At 40.8% G+C, this 22898-nt stretch overlaps 1 protein-coding gene across 1 annotated transcript in view; it reads left to right on the top strand.

Moving 5' to 3' along the window:
* Window positions 1-22898, top strand: part of SNTG2 (syntrophin gamma 2) — a 480514-nt gene that overhangs the window by 370494 nt on the left and 87122 nt on the right. Inside the window, exons 10-11 of the mRNA XM_065401720.1 lie at window positions 4045-4174; window positions 10249-10287. Coding sequence (XP_065257792.1) covers window positions 4045-4174; window positions 10249-10287 — 169 coding nt within the window. The remainder of the gene's footprint in view (window positions 1-4044; window positions 4175-10248; window positions 10288-22898) is intronic.

Here is a 22898-nt window from a genome sequence, read left to right as displayed (position 1 = left end):
TACTCATACCAGTAACATCATTGCTCACAGTACAAAGGAAGACACTTTAATTGTACCCTCTGCATGATGTTTATATGTGGCAATCGGAAATAGTGAGGACAAGAAGGAAGAGCATACAAAATGAGTGAATTCAACTGCTGAGTCAATCTTTAACTTTAAAAACAATACTGATGAAGAAAAAAATCAGGTCCCACACACTACACTTTTGTAGGGTTGCCCCGACTGCTCTGTGTCCATTGAGTTACTGGTTGTATTTGGAATAACCAATTTTCAATAATCTCACCCTTAATTGAAGACCATAAATAGACCCTCATCAGGTTCTCTCTTTTGGGTTCTGAGACCAATTTTCCTTACTCTGACAGGTGAAGATTTAGTATGTGTTCCAGGCCACAGTACAATGGCAGTATATTACACCATGACTTTGGTAACAAAACAAATAATAAAAAAATATTTCCTCTATGAAATATCTACCCAAGCCAATCTGTTACTGAGTGAACTTTTTCTATGACTTTTGACATGTTCAGAGTACTGAAATACAGAGTATAGGAAGTGACCTGAATCTTTGAGTGGCTTTAAACTATTAGTTAGTATTATTAAATGATTGAAAACACTTTTATTTTAAAATAAAATATATTTTGTTTGCAACAATGTGATCAATATTTTTCTATAAAATCATATTTGTGTTTTGACGCCATCATGACATATCCGTCATTAGCCATGGCAAACAAGCATCCTTGGTCATTTCCCAGAATTATGAAGTGATGCAATTAATTCAGATTACCAAAAAATCAGCAGATTTTAACTTTCATTTATGGAGAGATGAAGTAATACAGAGGCCCTACTAGAAAGCTTCTCTGGAAACTCCCATTCTAATCCTGTTATAATCCACACTGATGTAAATAAAAATTCAGTCAAAAGCTACATACACTAATAGGACCAAGTTTCTAGATATTGTTATAAGCAAAGGAGGCACCAAAATCTGATATCAAAACACAGCAAAGAAAACTGGCTTGACCACTGAACAGGACCCCAGGTTAATCTAGTCTGTCTGTCTATTTGTAATTGTGTAGTGGAAAACTTTAAATGGAGGAAATGGCTGCTGTTAGACAAGCATTCAGATGTGTATTAAGGAAACATAATATTAGAATAAATCCAAAGGACATGACTATTTCAAACACAGCAGGCACCAGCCTTAAAAACCTTGGGATGCCATCTACTGAGATCCCCGGCCCTCAGAAGGGTTGGAATTCAGACCTTTCCCTAACAGCTGGTTTCCCAGTGACTGCTGAATCTGAGTTCAAATGAGCCTTTCTCTTTATGGTTGTTGGTCCTTTAAATCTGGGGAAGACAAGTAGCTGCAGTGACCATTTTGCACCTAATTAATACAAGCTCAGTTGGGAAATATTAATTTGGGAAATGAATATTCATACCTCTGATTATGTTCTCTCTGTCCTTCTCTTTCTGTAATCTCCTATCTAATAATAATATCCAGTACTTTTATACAGTTTTCATCAGTAGATCTCAAAGTGCTTTACAACGGGAGGTAAGTATCATTATCTCCAGTTGACAGATGGGGGAAATGAGACTAAGGGTATGTCTACACTACGGGATTAATCCGAATTTATATAATTCGAATTTAGGAAACCGATTTTATAAATTCGAATGTATTCGGCCGCACTAGGCACCATTAATTCGGTGGTGTGCGTCCAAGCTACCGTAGTAGCATCGATTTCCAGAGCGTTGCATTGTGGGTAGCCAATAACATTGAATTGCCAATAACATTGAATTGCGGCCACACTAACCTTAATTCGGATTAACAATACCGATTTTGACGCTACTCCTCTCGTCGAGGAGGAGTACAGAAATCGAATTAAAGGGCTCTTTAATTCGAATTAAATGGCTTCGTTGTGTGGACGGGTCAAGCGTTAATTCGAATTAAAGCAGCTAAATCCGAATTAAAGTCGTAGTGTAGACCAGGCCATAGTGTGGTGAAGTTACCTGCCTAGCAGACCAGTGGCAGAGTCGGGAATAGTACCCATGTCTCCTGAATCCCTGTCCAGTGCTCTGTTCACTAGGCCACACTGCCTCTAAGTGGATCTAATTTTATGAAAATAATTGTACTGTACTCATCAGACTCTTGAAATGTTTTGCAAAATAACTGAAAAGCAAAAAAAAACACATTTCCCCTCCTTTTCACCTTGATTTCTTCTCTGGCTCCTCTTTCCATATCCATGTTCTATATTCTTTACTGCTCAACAGTTACTTTGTGTAAGACAAGAGAATTAATTGTCAAGATGGAAGCTGCAATCATTCCCAACTTAGCAAAAGCATTAGCTTTTAACATTGAAGAAATGCAAAATACCTGGCAGCAATCACTTATTAATTTCATAGTGAGAGTGGATAGCCTTTGGGAGCAGCTTGAGGGTAGAGAACAGCTGGTGGTTACAGTGCAGGGCTCAAACATTACTGTGCAGAAATGCTTGCAGTCATTAGAAAATAAAGTTATGATCTGGGAGAAAATAATGAAGATAATGAAAAAGGTAATAGACACAACAAGATAAGGATAATTGGACTGCCCGAGGGAACAGAAAGCCAAGATCTTGTGGAGTTCTTTTTCTGGCTGCAAATACTTGAAATCCAGGAAAAGGGGACAGATTCAAAATTGAAAGAGCAGACTCTGGTATTTTGGCAAGGATGGCATGTGCCTGAGATCAATAATAGTTGAACTGCATAACTATAGAGACAGAGAGCTGTGGCAATTAAAATTAAAAATATTAAATACTAAAGGGCAAATATATCCTTCTTCCAAGACTTTTCTCCACTTCTGCATCACCACTGTTTTCCCTGTGCCAACTACACAAAACAGAAATATGGTCTTTCTCATTCAGTTCAACTTTCCCTAAAACACAGACATAAAAGATTAGACTCTCTCAACTTGATCCTCCTGACAGACCTAAAGAAGAAATGCTAGTATGCTACAGTGATAGACATATTAGAGATGTGTGGATGTGTGGCCTCTCAGAGCCAATGATGCTACCTCTGACCTGAGTTCTTTGGGGGTAATCATGCAGTACAAGTCTTTCAAGATCTGAAGGTCTTCAGTCTCTTCTACTGGGCAGCATAAATTACAGGTCCCTCAATTATATCATTTACGTGTGATGTATTCAGTGATTGTTCCTTTCTGGTCAAGAATACTTTGTCATTGCAAAGTAGGTAAAATTCTGTAAGTTGACTCATCTATTGAAGTGGAGACTTTCACGTTGCATGGAGGTTTTTATCTTTAGTTTGAGTCAGAGATGAGTGTCATGGGCTTTTGTAGAGTGATTTAAAGTGGGTATGTAAAGTTCTTATAAGTCTTGGTAATGTCACAATATCTACTGAGTGTAAAGCAGTGACACACAATCTTTATCAGCCAAATAGCTACTTTGTTTGTGAACACAGTCTCCTAGGTAGAGAAGAATGTAACATGTTTAGTCTGGTCTACATTTTCAACGGTGGCTAGTGATTTGGGGTGCCTCAATTTTTGGGTGCTCATATTGAGACCCTTTGAAGAAATATAAAGTATTCGGATTTTCATGCACATTAAATGAGCTCTAAAGAATGATTGCTTGGCATTTTTTTTAAACCTATAGCACTTCAAGAAATTAAAAATAGATGAAGATATTTGCTTTGTGATTCATGTTGTAAGTGTTTAGAGTATCAAACATTTATTTTGGTGGAAAGAGGTTGCACAATTGTTTACTTAGATTTAATTGATGCATCCTTAATGAAATATCTTAAGCTTAGTGATTATATACATATAATTATACAACAATAAGTGAATAATTAATCAAAACATGTAAACTTTGATAAAGATAAACCATTTACTGTATCTGTGTTTCCTGATGCTGTAGTAGATTATTATTCCCCTTTTCTGTTGCTTTTCTCTCTGTTTGTAATTTTGAAAAATGAAACTTTTAAAAAGTTCTAAAGATCAGATGAAGATTGAGAACTATTGGATTGTTTATGAAAACTTTGTTATACATATATTTCTTTTTACTGCAGATCTAATGCATTTGAAGTGCTTGCACTCGATGGAGTTAGTACTGGGATACTTCAGTTTTATACAGCGCAGGAGTGTGCTGACTGGCTGAGAGCATTATCAACTAACATCTCTGATTTGACACTTCAAAATGTACGTTACTTTCTGCATATTTTCCTGCATTTGCTATATTTAAATTATTTTTAATTTCCCAAGCATAGTATAATAATTTGTATATAAGGTATAATATGTAAAACAAAAGAATGAGGGGGAAGAAACGAAATTGTAGTAGCATAACACTTTACCTTGAAGTCTCCAAGAAAATACAACCTTATTATATAATCGAGAACAACAGAATCTCAAGGTGACTTTTTATTACTTTCAAAAAATTTGTAGGGCCCAATCAGAAAAGTCTTTTCATTGACTTCATTGAGTTTTGGATGAGACCTAAATGTATTCTTTTTAAATTCTTGCAGTTAAAGTATGCTTGAAATCTGGTTTCAGAAGTTTGCATTATTTGTTTTGGAAATATGTGAAGGGAAACTTTGTAACTAAAGCAGTGTAATTTAGGGCTGGTCTATATGCAGTTTTTCTACTGCTATAATGAGTTTAGAAAGTGATGTAGCTAAAGCATTACAATCCCCTAGTGTGGTCTCCGGTAAAAAGGTGCTTGTATCAGAATTAACATATTGCTGTAAATTTAAAAGTAAAGTTTGTAATGCTGGGGCTCGTGGCTTCAGCCCTATGGGGCACACCTGCCAGGGCTCGGGGTTTTTGCCCTGCAGCAAGGTAGTAGGCCTTGAGGCTTCTGCCCCATGGGAGGCACCTGAACCCCACCACCCTGCCAGAGGGCAGAAGCACCGAGCTCCCCTCCCCACCAATCTGTTAGGCAGAGAAGGGGGGCACGGTGGGCTCCGGGAGCTGCCTTTTAACTGTAAAAGGGCTGCATGTGGTTTGCGAGTCGCGGTTTGGCCACCCCTGCTATATACCACAATATTTCATATCTCCACCAACTTTCTGTTACTGATCACCAGAGTAACACAATAGTACATCTGATGTGCATGTACATTCCCATTCCTCATTGGGAAGGATATGATCAAATTCCCTTAACAGGCTGTGTCAGACCTGCAGTCTGGGAAACATCTCAACAAGCCTGAAAATTAAGCATTGCTCTGTTCGGAATATACTTTACTGGTCATCAGTACATACAGCAGAGTGAGAGTTCAACCAAAAAGGATCTATTTAGATGCCACACTGATTCCAGGAGACAATACTAATATCGGCAATACTAGCATAGGTCTTTCATCACAATCAGGAACTTCTGCTAGTTGCAAAGCAGTGACCTAATTCACAGAAACATTTTCAGCAAAGTCAGGCTGTCAGGGGACCTGGGGTGGTAATGTTATCTTTGAGTACAGAGGAAGTCAGCTGTTGTCTAGCCACAGGAGGATACCTGGGAATGTCAGTGTGTCTACCAATAGCATGTATCTGAATTGTTCTGATGCTACTGTGCAGACAGTTACTTCTGAGGAGAAAGATGGAGAGGAGGGGCATGGAAGAGGAACTAAAGGGTCATGGTGGGGAAGAACAGGATATGGAGGAGGAGAATAAATTGACTCTTTCAGCACTACTAATTACTGCATAATCCATAATGAGCTTCATGTGAAAAGCCTGATAGTAACTATCATATTTACAAACAGAACACATGCTGCAGTTTTCCTGAAGAAGTCCTCTCCCCATCCCATTTCCCAAGTTCTTTTGCATTTCCCATTATCCTTTCCATCAGTGTGGCACTCTGTGCTTCATCCCCTTCCCTTTTGCCCCACATGCTGGATATTTAGGTTTGGAAGAAGAAGGAAGCAGAGGAGAACAGAGCTGCTCTGATTTCTCAAAGCACCCCCTTCGAGGGGAGAAAGATGCATTGCTCTGGTCTCTTTACAGTACTCTGCTCCCCAACACATCCTGTAGCCCCTAAGGGGAGAGAAGGAACAGGAGCCAACAGGGGAACTGAGACTATGCTGAGCTAGCAGCATAGGAAGGAGCCTGACCTCCATCCACTTCTCTCTCAATGTGTATAGTCAAAAGGTCTCCTGTAGGCTGAGTTGACAATACTGTTTAACTGGAGAGTTTTTGGGAGGGAGTTCTGTAGAATAGCTCAGAATTAATCATATACTTGTAGGACTGGAAGGGACCTCGAGAGGTCATCTGGTCCAGTCCCCTGCATTCTCGCCATAGTATACAGTTAGCCATGTATTAAATCACTTGTGATTTTTATTAACTCTTCTCACAGCTCTTAATTGCTATTATCCTAAACACAGCACAGAGCGTCAGGATAAGGGTATTATAGGCAGCACACCTGGCAACACCTGGTTGCCTGTGTGTTTCTACTATAGAGGCCCATTTCAAAGTACTTACACTTTTCTCAAAATTGTACCTCTTTTACCTAAAATTAATATGTTCTCTTTTTTAAAATTAAATCAAAAATTGCTTTGAAAACCATTGTTTCTGTAACATTTTATTAAACAGCCCTAAAGCCTCAGTAGAAGATTAAATAAACTTAAAATTTGGCCTCAGAATAGGGACATAATTCCTAGATCATGGATGTATCTTTCATCTGATCAGTGAACACTGGATTTGAGTTGGATGAGTTTAAAAAATTGTCCTTTATGCCTGTATATTGGATGAAAAGTGATAACATTATATAACCCAAAATTCCACCGACGGTTTATATGTATGTGTATATAGAGTAAGGTGAAACTCCCATTGAGTAGATAACATCTCATGTTTTCAATATATGCACAAGTGTGCCAAACAAAGCACAGTGAAATTTCAGGTGTACTAGGCAGAGGATTATGGAATATGATCTGTGAAACTGCATATGAATGGAGACAGAAGCCAAGGAATCTTGCTTTCCTACCCACACTAGGTGTGGTGGATGTGGATTAAGGCAGGTCCTTGAAAAAATCATGACTACTTCTATAACCCATAAAAATCGCACATGGAATAAGGCAAAGATTTCTGCCTCATGGATTGCACCTTATGCATTACACAGTGTTCTGCTGCTGTCTAGAAAGTAGTAGCACATGAGAGTAGACAACTAGAGGCTTCCTCACCCCTAACCCCAACACCCGCAAAAAGTTGAAGGATTGCATTATAAATAAAGGAAACATTGAGTTGGAACAGAATCTCATTTATTTCATTTTATTAAAGTGGACAAATTTAGTCAAACTACTCATTAAAGTGATATTCAGCAGCTACTATTTTATTATATTTTAACTAGTGCCTCCGCTGAATAAAAATGTGTACATCCCTGTAGCTCATGATGGAATTTCTTTGCTTCTTTATTTTTTTTATAAACATTAATTCCATACAGAAAAAAACGACATTAAAAATAGAGGTTGCAAAAGGAAGCACTCAGAAGTCAGGAAGTGACAAAGATAAGGTTGCATGTGCAACCGTGAACTTCCCCAATGTGAATGGATGACAATATAGTAATTATAGGATCACTTATTTGTTTTCTCCAGGTTCCCTGTGTCACTTCACTCTTTGGGTAGTGAACTGGGCTAGGGTCCAAAGAATCCTTTCTTATTCATTGTACTAATTGTATGGTGTGTCATGAATGAGGCTGTTGTCCACAGTACTGATCCATGGTACTGATCTAATGTATTCTACAAATACATTAGAAGCAAGAGGAAGACCAAGGACAGAGTAGGCCCGTTATTCAATGAGGGGAGGAAAGACAATAACAGAATATGTGAAAATGGCAGAGATGCTTAATGACTTCTTTGTTTCGGTTTTCACTAAGAAGGTTGGTGGCGATTGGACGTCTAACATAGTGAATGCCAGTGAAAATGAGATAGGATCAGAATCTAAAATAGGGAAAGAACAAGTCAAAAATTACTTAGACAAGTTAGATGTCTTCAAATCACCAGGGCCTGATGAAATACATCCTAAAATACTCAAGGAGCTGATTGAGGAGATATCTGAGCCATTAGCAATTATCTTCGAAAAGTCCTGGAAGATGGGAGACATTCCAGAAGACTGGAAAAGGGCAAATATAGTGCCTATCTATAAGAAGGGAAATAAGGACAACCCGGGGAATTACAGACCAGTCAGCTTAACTTCTGTACTTGGAAAGATAATGGAGCAAATAATTTAAGCAATCAATTTGCAAACACCTAGAAGATATTAAGGTGATAAATAACAGTCAGCATGGATTTGTCAAGAACAATCATGTCAAACCAACCTGACAGCTTTCTTTGACAAGCCTTGTGGATGGAAGGAAGCAGTAGATGTGGTATATCTTGACTTTAGTAAGGCTTTTGATACTGTCTCGCATGACCGTCTCATATACAAACTAGGGAAATACAACGTACATGGAGATACTATAAGGTGGGTGCATAACTGGTTGGAAAATCATTCCCAGAGAGTAGTTATCAGTGGTTCACAGTCATGCTGGAAGGGTATAATGAGTGGGGTCCCACAGGGATCGGTTCTGGATCTGGTTCTGTTCAATATCTTCATCAATGATTTAGATAATGGCATAGAGAGTACACTTATAAAGTTTGCGACTGATACCAGGCTGGGAGGGGTTGCAAGTGTTTTGGAGGCTAGGATTAAAATTCAAAATGATCTGGACAAACTGGAGAAATGGTCTGAAGTAAATAGGATGAAATTCAATAAAGACAAATGCAAAGTACTCCACTTAGGAAGGAACGATCAGTTGCTCACATACAAAATGGGAAATGACTGCGTAGGAAAGAGTACTGCAGAAAGGGATCTGGGGGTCATAGTGGATCACAAGCTAAATATGAGTCAACAGTGTAACTCCGTTGCAAAAAAAGCAAACATCATTCTGGGATGTATTAGCAGGAGTATTGTAAGGAAGACACGAGAAGTAATTCTTCCACTCTACTCCGCACTGATTAGGCCTCAACAGGAGTATTGTGTCTAGTTCTGGGTGCCACATTTCAGGAAAGATGTGGACAAATTGGAGAAAATCCAGAGAAGCGCAACAAAAATGATTAAAGGTCTAGAAAACATGACCTATGAGGGAAGATTGAAAAAATTGGGTTTGTTTAGTCTGGAGAAGAGAAGACTGAGGGGGACATGATAACAGTTTTCAAGTACATAAAAGGTTGTTACAAGGAGGAGGGAGAAAAAATGTTCTTCTTAACCTCTGAGGATAGGACAAGAAGCAATGGGCTTAAATTACAGCAAGGGTTTAGGTTGGACATTAGGAAAAACTTCATAACTGTCAGAGTGGTTAAGCACTGAAATAAATTGCCTAGTGAGGTTGTGGAATCTCCATCATTGGGGATTTTTAAGTGCAGGTTGGACAAACGCCTGTCAGGAATGGTCTAGATAATACTTAGACCTGCCTTGAGTGCAGGCGACAAGACTAGATGACCTCTGGAGGTACCTTCCAGTTCTATGATTCTATGGTAACCTTGCCACGAGCACATCCCAATTGCTATAAAATAAAAATTACAGTAATGATTTTTCTTCCTTCTCAGTCTGTAGGAGAAATAGGTTGATTAGTTTATAGGAGTCTTATACTTAGGGCAGTGAACTGAGGTCCAGGAGACTAGGTTCTGTCCCTACAACTACTGCAGTCTACATGTGCAATTTTGGACTAGTCACTTAATCTCTCTGAATTTAAAGTTCTGTTTCTGCAGTATAGTAGTAATTATATTTCACTTAAAAGGAGTGAAATCTATCAAAAGTGTCAGGGAGACATAGAAAAGTCTAAATCAACAAAACTCCATATTCGGTGCAGTCAGTTGAATGTTGTACAGCAAGAGAGATGTGCAGCTTCACATTGAACAATGAACTAAAGAGAAATATTGAACAACTACCTTCATCTCTGTCCCATTCCAAATTGTGCACTGAGGCAAAACACTTAAGCACATTCTTAACTTCAAAGTGCTTAAACTCTTTGTTGAATTGGGGAGCAAGTGAGGAAGGTAATATGTATTTAAAGAGTGCATTATAACGCCGTCACATGAGGGGCAGAGCAAAATTTATATAGGCAATCTTAATTTTGTCAGTTCCTGACTTTTGAGGGCTTCATTTTGCAACCTTAATTTTCTTTTAATGTTGTATTTTTGTATAGAAACGTATATAAATGTGTATTAAATATGTCCTTGATAATGAAATAATATGACAAATGATAGCATCAATATATTAATCACTCTGACTATTCTTTAATCTCTGTTTTTCTGCAGATGAAAATGGCAAATAAATGCTGCTCTCTATCAGACCAGGTAAGATTTTAATTGTATTGTCCATAAATATTTACCATTAATTAAATCTCTTTAAAAATTGCTGGAAAAAAAATCTGCTCCGTGCAATTGCTTTAGGATGCAAAAATTTTGGAGCTACATGTAGACATATACTCAGATTGCAAGTTCTAAATATACATTTTCTTTAGGCAAAACAGGTTTTAGATTCTGAGGGGCCCTACTTAACATAAAAGAATCTCATTAATTCACACTAGTAACTAAAAGCATCTATTGCAGATTAACCCAGTTTGTAAATTAGAAAGTAAGCACAAACATAATAGTAAAAAGTAAGGATACTCCATTACAAATGCACTCTCTTCATTTACTTTGAAAGTATAATTTCAGTTTTCCTCCACAATTGTAATAGTCTAGCAAGTGAATTGCATTCTGTTTTATACAAATATTGAAATCTTAGTAATATGATCTATCATTGCAGCAGCCTGCTATTAAATCCTTGCTGAGAAATGGGGAGTGACCACTTTTTGTTTTTATGAGTTGTTTTATGGGTTTTCAGATTGGTGAAGTGAGAATTAGCCAGGTTATACTTCTAGAATGGAAATGATGTTCATAAACTGAACTGTACTGCAATCAAAGGCTGATTCTAAAATCATTCTAAAACCTGTTAGAGTCAAACATAAGTTTGTTATGTAATTAACAACTCACACATTAGTTCATCTCTTACTTTGTTTTGTCATCTTGTTTGTAAAATCTTGTTGGGAGATTTATAGAAACTTTTAGGAGGTTTATCAAATTTCTAACCCACTAGCAATTTTTGTATCTAGGAAACCACTTCACTTTTCTTATAGGAGAATCAATGTTATGCAGAATTAAATGACTCGAGAGCTATTAAAGAATTTTAAGTGCAATAGAGAATGAGCCCAAAAGTTACATCAAAAACAAAATGAATGGATGTTCCATTGAAACTTTAGTTTCTCACATAGTTCTTCCTCATGAAACAGCCTAATATGAATAAAATATATAATTAAGAATAGCAAAAAAAAATCATTGAAACTAGATGTCCGTTGCTAGATTATCTCTCGATTACTGATATTTAAGCAAATATTTGCAGAGAAGAATACGCATCTTAAGACTCGTTTTTGAAGTACTGCTATTTATTTAAATGACTATCCAATAAGGGTTGATGAGCGATATTCTGTATAATTGGTTTGCCTACCTGTGGTACTATATCAATAACAAATACTACTAATAATGTAATTTGTGCTCCCATTGGTACCTTGGGAAGTACTTTTATGGATCTGTGTGGATGCTAAAATCAAGCATAGGCTCAATAGCATCTGTTTTATAACTTACTATGTGAAAGGTTGAATAAGAAATTCTGTTTGTATTTTATTAATTAGCAAAGGGGCAAATCTTGGACACTGCCTGTGCATGAAATTCCCATTGAAATCAACAGGAGTTTCACTGAAGGAGGGTTTGCAGGATTCGGTGCAAATGGTCTAGTTCAAGATATTAAAGGGATAAGGACAATGGGGCAGAGTTAAAGATGAGCTTTCCCCCTTAATTCCTGACTTTTGCAAGTGGTTGATTTCTTAATTTTAATGTTGCATCAATATGAATTTAGTACATATACCTTTGTTTTTCAAAAGAAATACTTTTCTCTGCAATATTTGATAGAGCAATGCTGTTTCCATTCAAGATGCCAAACATATTATAAGAAACTAAATCAGAATATTACTTTTAGAAACAGCAAAAGCTAAGGTATGCCTATAAGATACTGTGCAAAAAGGGAAAAGAAAACAAAGATTATATAGAACTTGGCAAGATGAAGTGAATAAAAGAACAACAATATGACTTTGAAATGTCCTATGAAATTGAGCCCTAAAGAAATGTTCAACCAAATATGAAACTCTTGTGTACATTTCACCAGGGAATGTGGTTATTTGGACTTGGGAAAGAAAACTTTGCAGTAATAAATGAAAATGGTGGGCAGAAGAGGATTTGAGATGCTTAAGATTAATGGAGCCTATCAGTGCTAAACTACATAGGTTTGTGAATCTATACTGTTTCTTAGGGCATCTGACTGTAAAGGGGAATAAAACTCACAGGGTACGTGATCAAAAAAATATTTGAGAAACTGAAGGAGATTTGAAAAGCTACTTTGATGTGAATTTGTGGAAGGATATTTGTGTATTTTAAGGCTTGGAAATACTTACAAAAATAAGATGGAAGCTTTCTGTGGAGTTTGCTTGTTTGTTTGTTTGTGAGCATGAGCATTCCTGTATAGTTAGCTAGGGTATATGGCTTTCATTTCTATTTCATTCTGGACCACAGTTTTCCCCATGAACTTTAAACCCCCAAGTTCATTTATCATATTATTGTCTTCTGAAGACTCTACCTTTGCTTGCCCTATCAGTGTTGGTACTCCACCTTTCCGACAGGTGGTAGCTGTGTCGATGGGAGAAGCCCTCTTGTCAGCATAGAGCTCTCTACACCGGGGGGTTAGGTCGGTATGTACTTCATCACACCTTCATTGTCACCTTCACTTTGCATTGGAACCTGAAATAAGACATTGCATCTGTGTTGAAAACCAACCTAATCTTAATGACAGCAGTTTATTCTAGACACTGTGTGCTCATGCTAGGGTGAGAAATGCCTTGGAGAGAACTGTGGTGTTGGGGACTATTCTTTTAGTGTCCGGACTTCCAGAGACGAAGTCTAAGGGGGTATTGTAGAAGCTCATGTTGTTGTTATGCACAGTCAGTTGAAACGGGTAACAGAATAAAGCAGATCTTTTTTCTAGCACCTTAAGCACTGAAGGATCACTGAACACCACAGAGTACCAGGAGTAAAAAAGAACTAAGAAAATAGCTAGACTGGAAGAATGGAGCAGTTAAAAGCTCCACCCAATGAAACTCTCTTGAAACATGGAAGATAACTGGAGAAGCTTTAAAGAGCACTTTATTCTATATCTGCAAGCAATGGGTGCCAGCAAGAAAGATAACAGTGAGAAGGTAGCCTTATTTCTGATAATAGCTAGTTCTGAAGCACTTGGTATGTTTAATAGTTTTCAGTTAACTTAGGCAGGGGCTAACTATGAAACTGTACTACAAAAATTTGATGGGTACTGTACTTCACATCAAAATGAAACATGAGAGAGAGATTTTTAAACAGGTAGTACAAAAAAGAAGGTGAAACCATAGAAGAGTTTGTTACTGATCTAAGGCTGAAGAGCCAATCTTGCAATTTTGGGGAGCTGAGTCTCTGACAAGAGGCCAGAACGTGGCTGGGATCTGGAATAAAATACTCAGAGATAGACTACTGGAAGAAGAAACCCTTGACAGAGCAATTAAAATTTGCCAAGCAAAGAAAGTTATGCAGTCCTTATGGAGGATGGACACTGCTCTGACCCTATAGACATGATAGAGAATCCCAAATACTACATGAAAAGAATCATGAGGCAGAAAAACATGTGGCCCTCAAAGTTGGAGTCAAGGAAAAACAGCAAATGGATTTACACACACTGTGGCAACCAAGCAGGAGTGGTGATTGAACATTTGCCAACTCCATTGTCTTATAAAAATCCTTGGAGTTACTTGTGACCAATGGATCACCAATAATGAGATCCTTGAAAGAACCGGCCTACAGTCTATGCAGACTACGCTAGACATTCACAGGCTTCGCTGGCTGGGACACGTGGAGCACATGCCTCAAGATCATCTGCCATGCTCTATGGCCAACTTACCAACTGCCTGAGACACAGAGGAAGGCCAAAGCTCTGATGCAGTCTCAAGGTCAAGCAAGGTCTCAAGAAATTTAGCAGTCCCACTGAAAACTGGGAAAATCCTGCCCACAATAGCTGAGTTTGGAGAAGCCAGGATAAGGCTGGTACAGTCACCATGGAGAGCCATCAGAAAGCCCAGGCTGAGGCCCGCAGGTGAGCCAGGAAACAGAGTATTCAATTTCCATCTGGCAAGTGGACCTGTAGCCACTGTGGGAAGGTTTGCTGCTCATGCATCTTTTCCCATGCCATTGCTAAGAACCTCTGACAGACTAACTTTGTTGTGTCTCCTTTCATCTGTCAAGATGTTGGACAGCCCTGGCAATTAATGTGAGCGAAGACAATGTCTGGCATATAGGAAAAGATGCAAGAAATACAACGGACTAAATCACTTTGCAAGAATTTGCAAACACCAGAAGACTATGCACAGCATGGACAAAGGGGACAACTGCTAGCTCAGCTGAATTATCCATAGGAGCAATGGACAATGCTGCAGCGGAAGCTGAAAGCAAATTAGACATTTATTAATTTTAAATTGAATGTGGGTGCAGAAGCCAGTGTGTGGCCAAAAACAGTGTAGTTAGTACTAAAAGAAACACCACAGGTATTGGAGGGTAAAATTCAGGTCTTACAGTGGAAAGCTTATCCGCACTAAAGATATAAATGAACGAGATGTATGGGTAAATAACATACTGGAAAATATATGATTTGTAATAGTAGCAGGGAGAAGAGAGCCTGTTATCAGTTAAAAGTGTGTCAAGCCCTTGGTCTTATCAAGAGGGTACCCTTTTTAGAGGGACGGGGGACTACAACAATTTAACAAGAGTTTGAGGACATCTTCCAAGGGATAGGGAAATTCTCAACAGAGCACAGAAGAAAATTTTAAGAACCCACTGCCCAACAATTCATGTCCCCAAAAGAGTTTCCTTTGTCTTAAAGAGGAGGCTAAAAGACCTCAATAGGCTCATTGCTCTGGGAATCATAGAGCAAGAGAAGAATTGACAGAGTGGGTACATTTGTTGGTCATTGTCGGGAGAAAAAAGATGGAACCCTTCACTCATGTAGAGATCCATAAGAATTAAAAAAAATAATAATAATAAAGGGAACATTTTTGTACTAAATGCAAGGGGAGAAATTTTGGGGGTATGACTGGTGCTAATTATTTTTCTAGATTTAATGAATCAGCATGTTTCTGGTGGTGCCCTTAGAAAAACAGAGCATTGGGAGACCCTGCTTCAGTAAACTAAGGACATAAGAATGGCCACACTGTGTCAGACCACTGGTCCATTTAGACCAGCATTATGTCTTCCAGCAATGGCCAGTGCCCGATGCTTCAGAGGGAATGAAAAGAACAGGGCAATGTGTTGAATGATTGTCCAGTCCAAACTTCTGGCAGCAAGAGGTTTAGGGACACACAGAAAATGGAGTTGCATACCAGAACATCTCGGCTTATAGTATTTGATGGGCCTATCCTCCATGAACTTATAGAATTCTGTTTTGACCCAGTTATACTTTCGGCCTTCACTGGCAATGAGTTCCACAGGATGACTGGGTGTTGTGTGAAGAAGTACTTCCTTTTGCTTGTTTTAAACCTGCTGCCTATTAATTTCATTGGGTGACCCCGGTGCTTGTTTTATGTGAAGGGGAAATAACTTTCCCATTCACTTTCACCACGCCATTCATGATTTTATAGACCTCTTTCATATCGCCCTGTGATGATGTGCCCACCCCACATAAGGCCTGGAGGAGTTAAAGCAGCTAGGCAGGCCAATTAATTACCCAGGATGCACCTGAGACAGGGAGCAGGCCACTAATTGGAAATGGGCTCAGCTGGGCAGGAACAAGAAGGGCCTGCATAAAGCCCAGGAACTGTGAGCAGCAGCAGGCTGCAAGGAAGTAGTCTATAGGGAGCAGGGAGCTTGGGCTGGCAAACCCAGAAAGGGGGGGAAGCCAGGTAAGTAGGAAGAAGCCCAGGGAAACAGCAGAAGCCCAGGTGTAGAACTGTACAGATCTTGGTTTGTTATAGGGTTCCTGGGCTGGAACCCAATGTAGAGGCCAGACCTGGGTTCCCCTATCAGCCACTGGGAAGTGGTGCAGGGCATTAGAGACACCCAACAGACAGCTGCTCTCAAAGGACTTTGATTTCCCCAGAAGGGGAGGACCTTAGTGACCTGGCTGAAGGGCCAAGCCAAGAACAAGAAGCTGCAGCTCTGGGAGTGAGAAGGGCCTCAGAGTGAAAGAGACGATGAGTAGAGACACTGCCAGAGGAGGGCAGCGCCTTGCAAGAGCTAATCCCCCAGAGCTGCCAGGAGGAGGTGCCACATGCAGTGAGTGGATCCCATGACACCCCCATTAGTTGTCTCTTTTTTAAACTGAACAGTCCCAGTCTTGTTAACCATTCCTCATATGGAAGCTGTTCCATACCCCTGATCATTGTTGTTGCTCTTCTCTGTAACTTTTCCAGTTCTAGTATATGTGGTTTGAGATGGGGTGTCAAGAACTGTATGTAATATTCAAGGTGTGGGGATTCCATGGATGTATATAGTAGCATTATGATATTTGATACAATATTTTATATGCTATTTTATTATCTATTTCTTTCTCAATGGTTCCTAATATTCTGTTAGCTTCTTTTGACTGCTGCTGCACAATATTTTCAAAGAAGTATCCACATTGGCTCCAAGATCTCTTTTTTGAGTAGTAACAACTAATTTAGATCCCATCATTTTGTATATTTAGTTGGAATTATATTTTCCAATGTGCAGTACTTTGCACTTATCAACATGGAATTTCATCTGCCATTTTGTTGCCCAGTCACCCAGTTTAGTGAGATTCCTTTGTAACTCTTTGCAGTCAGCTTTAGACTTAACTATCTTGAGTAATTTTTTAGTATCTGCAAATTTTGCCACCTCACTGTTCACCATTTTTTAGATCATTTATGAATATGTTGAACAGATCCCTGGAGGACCTTCCTTTTATCTACCCATTTTTTCCTACACTTTGTTTCCTATCTTTAAATCAGTTACTGGGTCTTGAGAGGACCTTCCCTTTTATCCCATTACTGCTTAGTTTGCTTAAGAGCCTTTGATGTTGGACCTTGTCAAAGGCTTTCTGAAAGTCCAGATGTTCTATATCAACTGGATCACCCTTGTCTACATGCTTGATGACACCCTCAAAGAATTCTAATAGATTGGTAAGGCATGATTTCCTTTTACAAAAGCCGTGTTGACCCTTCACCAACATACTGTGTTCATCTCTGAGCCTGCTAATTCTATTCTTTGCTAAACTTTACTAGACAGCTGTATGGATTGTGTTCAGTGCCCAAGTGTCTCACCACAAAATGCAACAAATTGTTGATAGAGTAGAGGATACTAGGGTTTATATAGATGATATTTTGACTTGAGGAAAACCAATAGACACAGATGACCAGAGGACCCAGGCAGCTTTGGAAACAGCAAGAGTTGCTAGGCGAAAGCTGAACAAACAAAAATGACATACCTGGGAGAGAAGTTAACACAGCAAGATGAGGCCATCACTAACATGCCTGCCACAACAGATAAGGAAGGAGTACAGAGCTTCCTTGGAATGGTGACATATGTAAGGAAAGCCAAATCTAACTGCCTAAATCAGCAACTTGAGAACATCACTGTGCAATGATGTCCAATGGACAAGGAATGCAAATCTTAATACAGAGTTTGAGAAACAGAAGGATTTAATTAGAGGCCTCAGTCCTGACAGTCAGCATAGACCTAAGCTGTCGAGGGATGTCTCCAAGGAAGATATTGGTGTAGTCCTCATACAATAGTTTGGTTAATACTGGAGACCTAGTGGCTTATGCATCAGGCCGCGGCTCTGCAGCTGCGCTGCCCAGCAAGAGCTCGCTGCCCCACCACGCAGAGCATTGCACTGGTGGCGTAGGGAGCTGAGGCTGTGGAAGAAGGGGAACAGTGGGGGGAGGGGCTGGGGGCTAGCCTCCTGGGCCAGGAGCTCAGGGGCCGGACAGGAGGGTCCCGCGGGCCATAGTTTGCCCACCGCTGCTCTAGAGCATTTGACAAAAGTGCAATAGAGCAAATTCCTGAGCTTGTTTTTGTGTGTATCCTGTTTCAGATGAAAAGTGGACTGTGATCACCAGAGTCGCTTGCTCAGGGTAAGACCCTGCAGAAAGTAATTAAGGCTACTAGCACAAGTTAGGCAGGACAGTCGGTTCCTGGTCCCTATTATCAATGTAAGGGAGAGCTCTCAATACTAGATGGGATTTTGTTTAAAGGCACCTACTAGATAATTCCTAAGGTAATACCGAAAAAAATGTTTAAAAGGATATATGAAGGTCATTTAGGGATTGAGAAATCTAAAAGAATTGTATATGGCCTCAAATGAACAGCAACAATGAGGATACTATTAAGATTTAATCTCACATGCCAAAAATAGAGGCCAAGTCAACCAAAAACTCTGTTGGTGGCAGAGGAAAAATTTGCCTATTGGAACAAAAAAGTAGGCATAATTTGTTTGTTTGCTGGAAAAAAAACATGTACTTATGCTAGATTGTGATTCTCACTTCCCTGTGATTCTCACTTGCAAGATGATAGTGCATGTCAAGTCTGTTTTTGCTGGACATGGTATACCTCACTTAGTAATGTCTGACAATGGGCCACAGTTTAGTTGGCTTGAGTTTAAGCACTTCACTGTGAACTACAAGTTGAGACATGTAACCATTAGTCCCTATTATCCCAAATCCAACGAGGTGGTGGAAAACAGTGTCAGAATAATAAAACATCTTCTAAAAAATACTAGCGTCAGACTCTGATCTGTATTTAGCACTGTTAAATTACAGAAAGGCATACCAGTGAAGCTTGGGTTGTTATCTGCTGACATCTTGTTCAATTTGGAAAACAAGAATGCCTGCACTATTACAAACTGAGTTCAGAGTCACTGTGGACTTGCAGATGTACAGAGAGAAGTAAGACAAAACAAAACAATCAATATGATTTGGAGTCAGGGGAGCTGCCACCACTTCATGTAAATGACACTGTGCATATCTATGATGGGAAACAATGGTCTCAAACAGCAGTGGTTTCACAAGAGATTGCCCCATAGTCGTATCAGGTTCTCACCCTAATGGACCATACAAAGGAGAAATAGGTGATACCTCCAAATCCCAGTCTGCTGTTTTACCCAAGAGGGCCTCAGACAGGCAACAACCGTAGCAGGTTGAGCCAATGGAGGCCCCAGACTTAAAACGACTGGAACAAATAGACTCCCCTCCTCCTGACAGCAGCAGTGCTGATGTTTGAGGGGAGCACTGCAGATCCAAGTGACAGCACAGGGCACCTCAAAGACAATTTAATATTTTCAGTAAGTTTAGTTACAGATTGCATATAAGCATTTGTAATTGTGTAATATTAATGTTGGTTTTTTAAATGATATTGTTAAGTTTTGGTTGGAAGGTATGATGTGCCTTTAAGGGCTGAGCTTCCCAGACAGAGTCTGGGGCACTGCAGAAGCTCATGTTGTTGTTTTCTTGCACAGCCAGTTGGAATCCATCAGAGAATAAAGCAGATCTTTTTGAAGTACATGGAGCACTGAGTGATCACTGAACACCACAGTGGCTAACAATAAGAGCACCATCAAGAACCATTGACCATTTTCCACATATCTGTCACACTCTAGTGCTTTCAAGAGTGAAGTGTCTGTTGTTAAGAAATTCATTTGCTAAGTCTGTGTTTCTTGCTTTCCTGCCATGTTGTCCCTGAAAAGTTTCAGTAGGAACCAGAGCTCCCACAGCTCGGTGTACTCTGGGAAAATGTGCTTACGCAACTAGGGCCTCACGAGGGCTAAGCAGTAGGATCTAAGGCAGCCAAACTATGGGGTCCCACTGTCCAAGAAGGGTAACAGACATGGGGTCTGATTCTGGAGTGTGCTTCAGAGACCCAGAGCTAGGAACAGTAACCTGGCCCCAGGAATTTTTCACATGGTATGCCCCAGGGCTCCCTGCTGCCCCCTCCCATACAGGCACTCATTGCAGCTCCCCATACTTGTAGCAGGTCTTGAGGCTGCTGCTGAGTGAACCCTGTGGTTAGAGCAGAGGGGACATGGGCTGCTGGGAGCAGGGAAAAGTCTGGCAGGCCCCTGGGAGAGGAGCTCTGGCGCCCCAAGGCTGCAGCAAGAAGGAGCAGTGCTGGCCACCTCACTGCCTACTCAGGTTTGGCCCTATGGACTCTCCATCACAATGGGGCCAAAAATGATTGAGTGGCATTGCAACCTGGTGTTTGGGAGTCACAGCACTGCTCAGGTTTGATCCCGAAGTCCTCTCCACCCCATCATGACAGATGGGCCGCAGAGCCTAGCCTGAGTGGGCAGTGGGGTGGCCAGTGCTCTTTCTCTTTGCCACTGCCATTGGGAGGGCCCAGTAGTGATGACTTGGTGCCCTTGCCAATGCTATACCCCATGTGTAATGTGTATATGACCGCGGGCACCACTGCCAGTCAATACCCAGGCCCAGAGGCTTAGAATCATATGGGATCCAGTGGTTGGGTCGTCTCACAATTATTGTATTAATCTCAAGGGCCAAAAGAATTAAATGTGTTTATAAACTCTTTCATTGTCCAACATTAAAACAGAGATATTTAGGTCCATTTTTTTTTCTGCAGAGGCTGTGGTTTACTCACTTTCTTGGCAAACACCCAAAAGTGTTCAGTCTAATTTTGAACGTTTATTGATCAAACACAAGAAAGCACATGAAATGAAATAAGCATGTCTACTGAAACTGAAATACTAGGGAGGGAGAGGGGTTATTTAAGTTATATGCCTGTGTCAACACAAGAACAAATGGATATAAACTGGCCATCAACAAGTTTAGGCTTGAAATTAGGCAAAGGTTTCTAACCATCAGAGGAGTGAAGTTCTAGAGCAGTCGCCCACCGAGAGCAGTCGCCCACCGGGGGCAAAAAACTTAACTGGCTTCAAGACGAAGGTTGAAAAGTTTATGGAGGGGATGATATGACAAGACTGCCTACAGTGGCATGTAGCCGATCTGCGACTGCTAGCAGCAAAGATCCACAACGGCTGGTGACGGGGCACTAGACAGGGAGGGATCTGAATTACAACAAAGTATTCTCTCCCAAGTGTCTGGCTGTTGGGTCTTGCCCACATGCTCAGGGTTTAACTGACTGCCATATTTGGTGTCGGGAAGGAATTTTCCCCCAGGTTAGATTGGCAGAGACCCTGGGTTCTTGCCTTTCTATGGAGCATGGGTCACTTGCTGATTTAAACTAGAGTAAATGGTGGATTCTATGTAACTTGAAGTCATCAAAATATGATTTGAGGACTTCAGGGACTCAGCCACAGGTTATGGATCTATTACAGGAGTGGGTGGGTGAGGTTCTGTGGCCTGCGATGTGCAGGCAGGGCCGGCTCCAGGCACCAGCCAACCAAGCATGTGGTTGGGGCGGCACCTGGAGGGGGGCGGCGTTCAGGCCCGAGAGCGGGGCCGCGACTGGGCTCGCCGCCCTCCCCCCGGCGCTCCGGCCGCCGGGGAGAGCAGAGCCACAGCGGACTCGCCGCCCTCCCCCGGCGCTCCGGCCGGTCGGGGAGAGCGGGGCCCCGGCCGGGCTCTCCGCCCTCCTCACGGTGCTCTGGCTGGTCGGGGAGAGCGGGGCCCACGGCGGGCTCGCCGACCTCCCCCGGTGCTCCTGCCGCCGGGGAGAGCGGAGCCGCGGTGGGCTCGCCGCCCTCCCCCTAGCGCTCCGGCCGGTTGGGGAGAGCGGGGCCCCGGCCGGGCTTGCCACCCTCCCCTGCCGCACTCCCCACTGGGGGGCGGGGGGCGGCGGGAGGCTTTTTTGCCTGGGGCGGCAAAAAAGCTAGAGCCGGCCCTGTGTGCAGGAGGTCAGACAAGATGATCATGATGGTCACTTCTGGCCTTAACGTCTGTGAATCTATGAAACTGAGTGATTATGCAAAATAAATTAAATCAAATCCTGTTAGAGTCTTTCTCCTTTTGGAAGCAAAATATCAGTCTTTTATTTTCATTAACAACTGTTTTTTGATTAAAAGGAAAAGGTTAATTTTACTCTGTCCTGATGTGTGAAGGGCATTCACATGTCCTGTTTTTAACAGACAGAACGGATGAAAAGTGGAGAAGAGACAGGATAGAAAAGGGGGTGGGAGGGACTATGGCTTTTTTGATATTTTTGAAACACTGAATGGCTGGTCCATTACAAATGGATGCTTTAGCTGGCATATTGACCATGATGCCTGTTGCTTGGCCATGGTTCACTTTCCAGTCAGGGAAATCATTTGGTTGGATCTTTTCTCCTGAGATAGGCCCACTCATCCTACTGTGCTGATGCAGTTCAGTTGATTTCAAAATTTGATGAAAAACTACGAGAGTGAGAGATAAGACAAGAGGAAAGAAGAGGAGCAGAAGGTAACACAAAAGGGAAACAGAACAGGATCTTACACACATCTGTGCTGCTGGCAATTAAGTATTCCCACTGATGGGCTGGGGACTGGATGTCATGATAATATGATGACTTTCACAACTCTCAGGAGAAAAACAAAGTTTCTTAAACAAAGCAAGGCCTAATAGACTTCCTCTCAGGAAGAATTTTTTTTAATTTTTATCTGTTTCCTCTGTCTTGGGATTTAGGAAGATGAAATGAATTGAGATGAGCTGACATGGGTTGGGAAGATGAGATTTTTTTCAGACTCTTTTTTAAAGATCCCCAATAAGTGGAAAAGTGGGTGACATAGTTCATGCCCTCATTATTTTGTCCACCAATTAGGCCGGACACCAATTTTGGTCCATTAATTTTTGGACCCCATAATTTCTGGACCCCATATCTTCTTGTTTATGAAG

Source organism: Emys orbicularis, chromosome 3 (genome assembly GCF_028017835.1).
Source record: "Emys orbicularis isolate rEmyOrb1 chromosome 3, rEmyOrb1.hap1, whole genome shotgun sequence".
In the NCBI taxonomy this organism is placed as follows: Eukaryota; Metazoa; Chordata; order Testudines; family Emydidae; genus Emys; species Emys orbicularis.
Note: the sequence above shows the minus strand (reverse complement) of the source record. Positions and strands in the feature narration are given on the sequence as shown.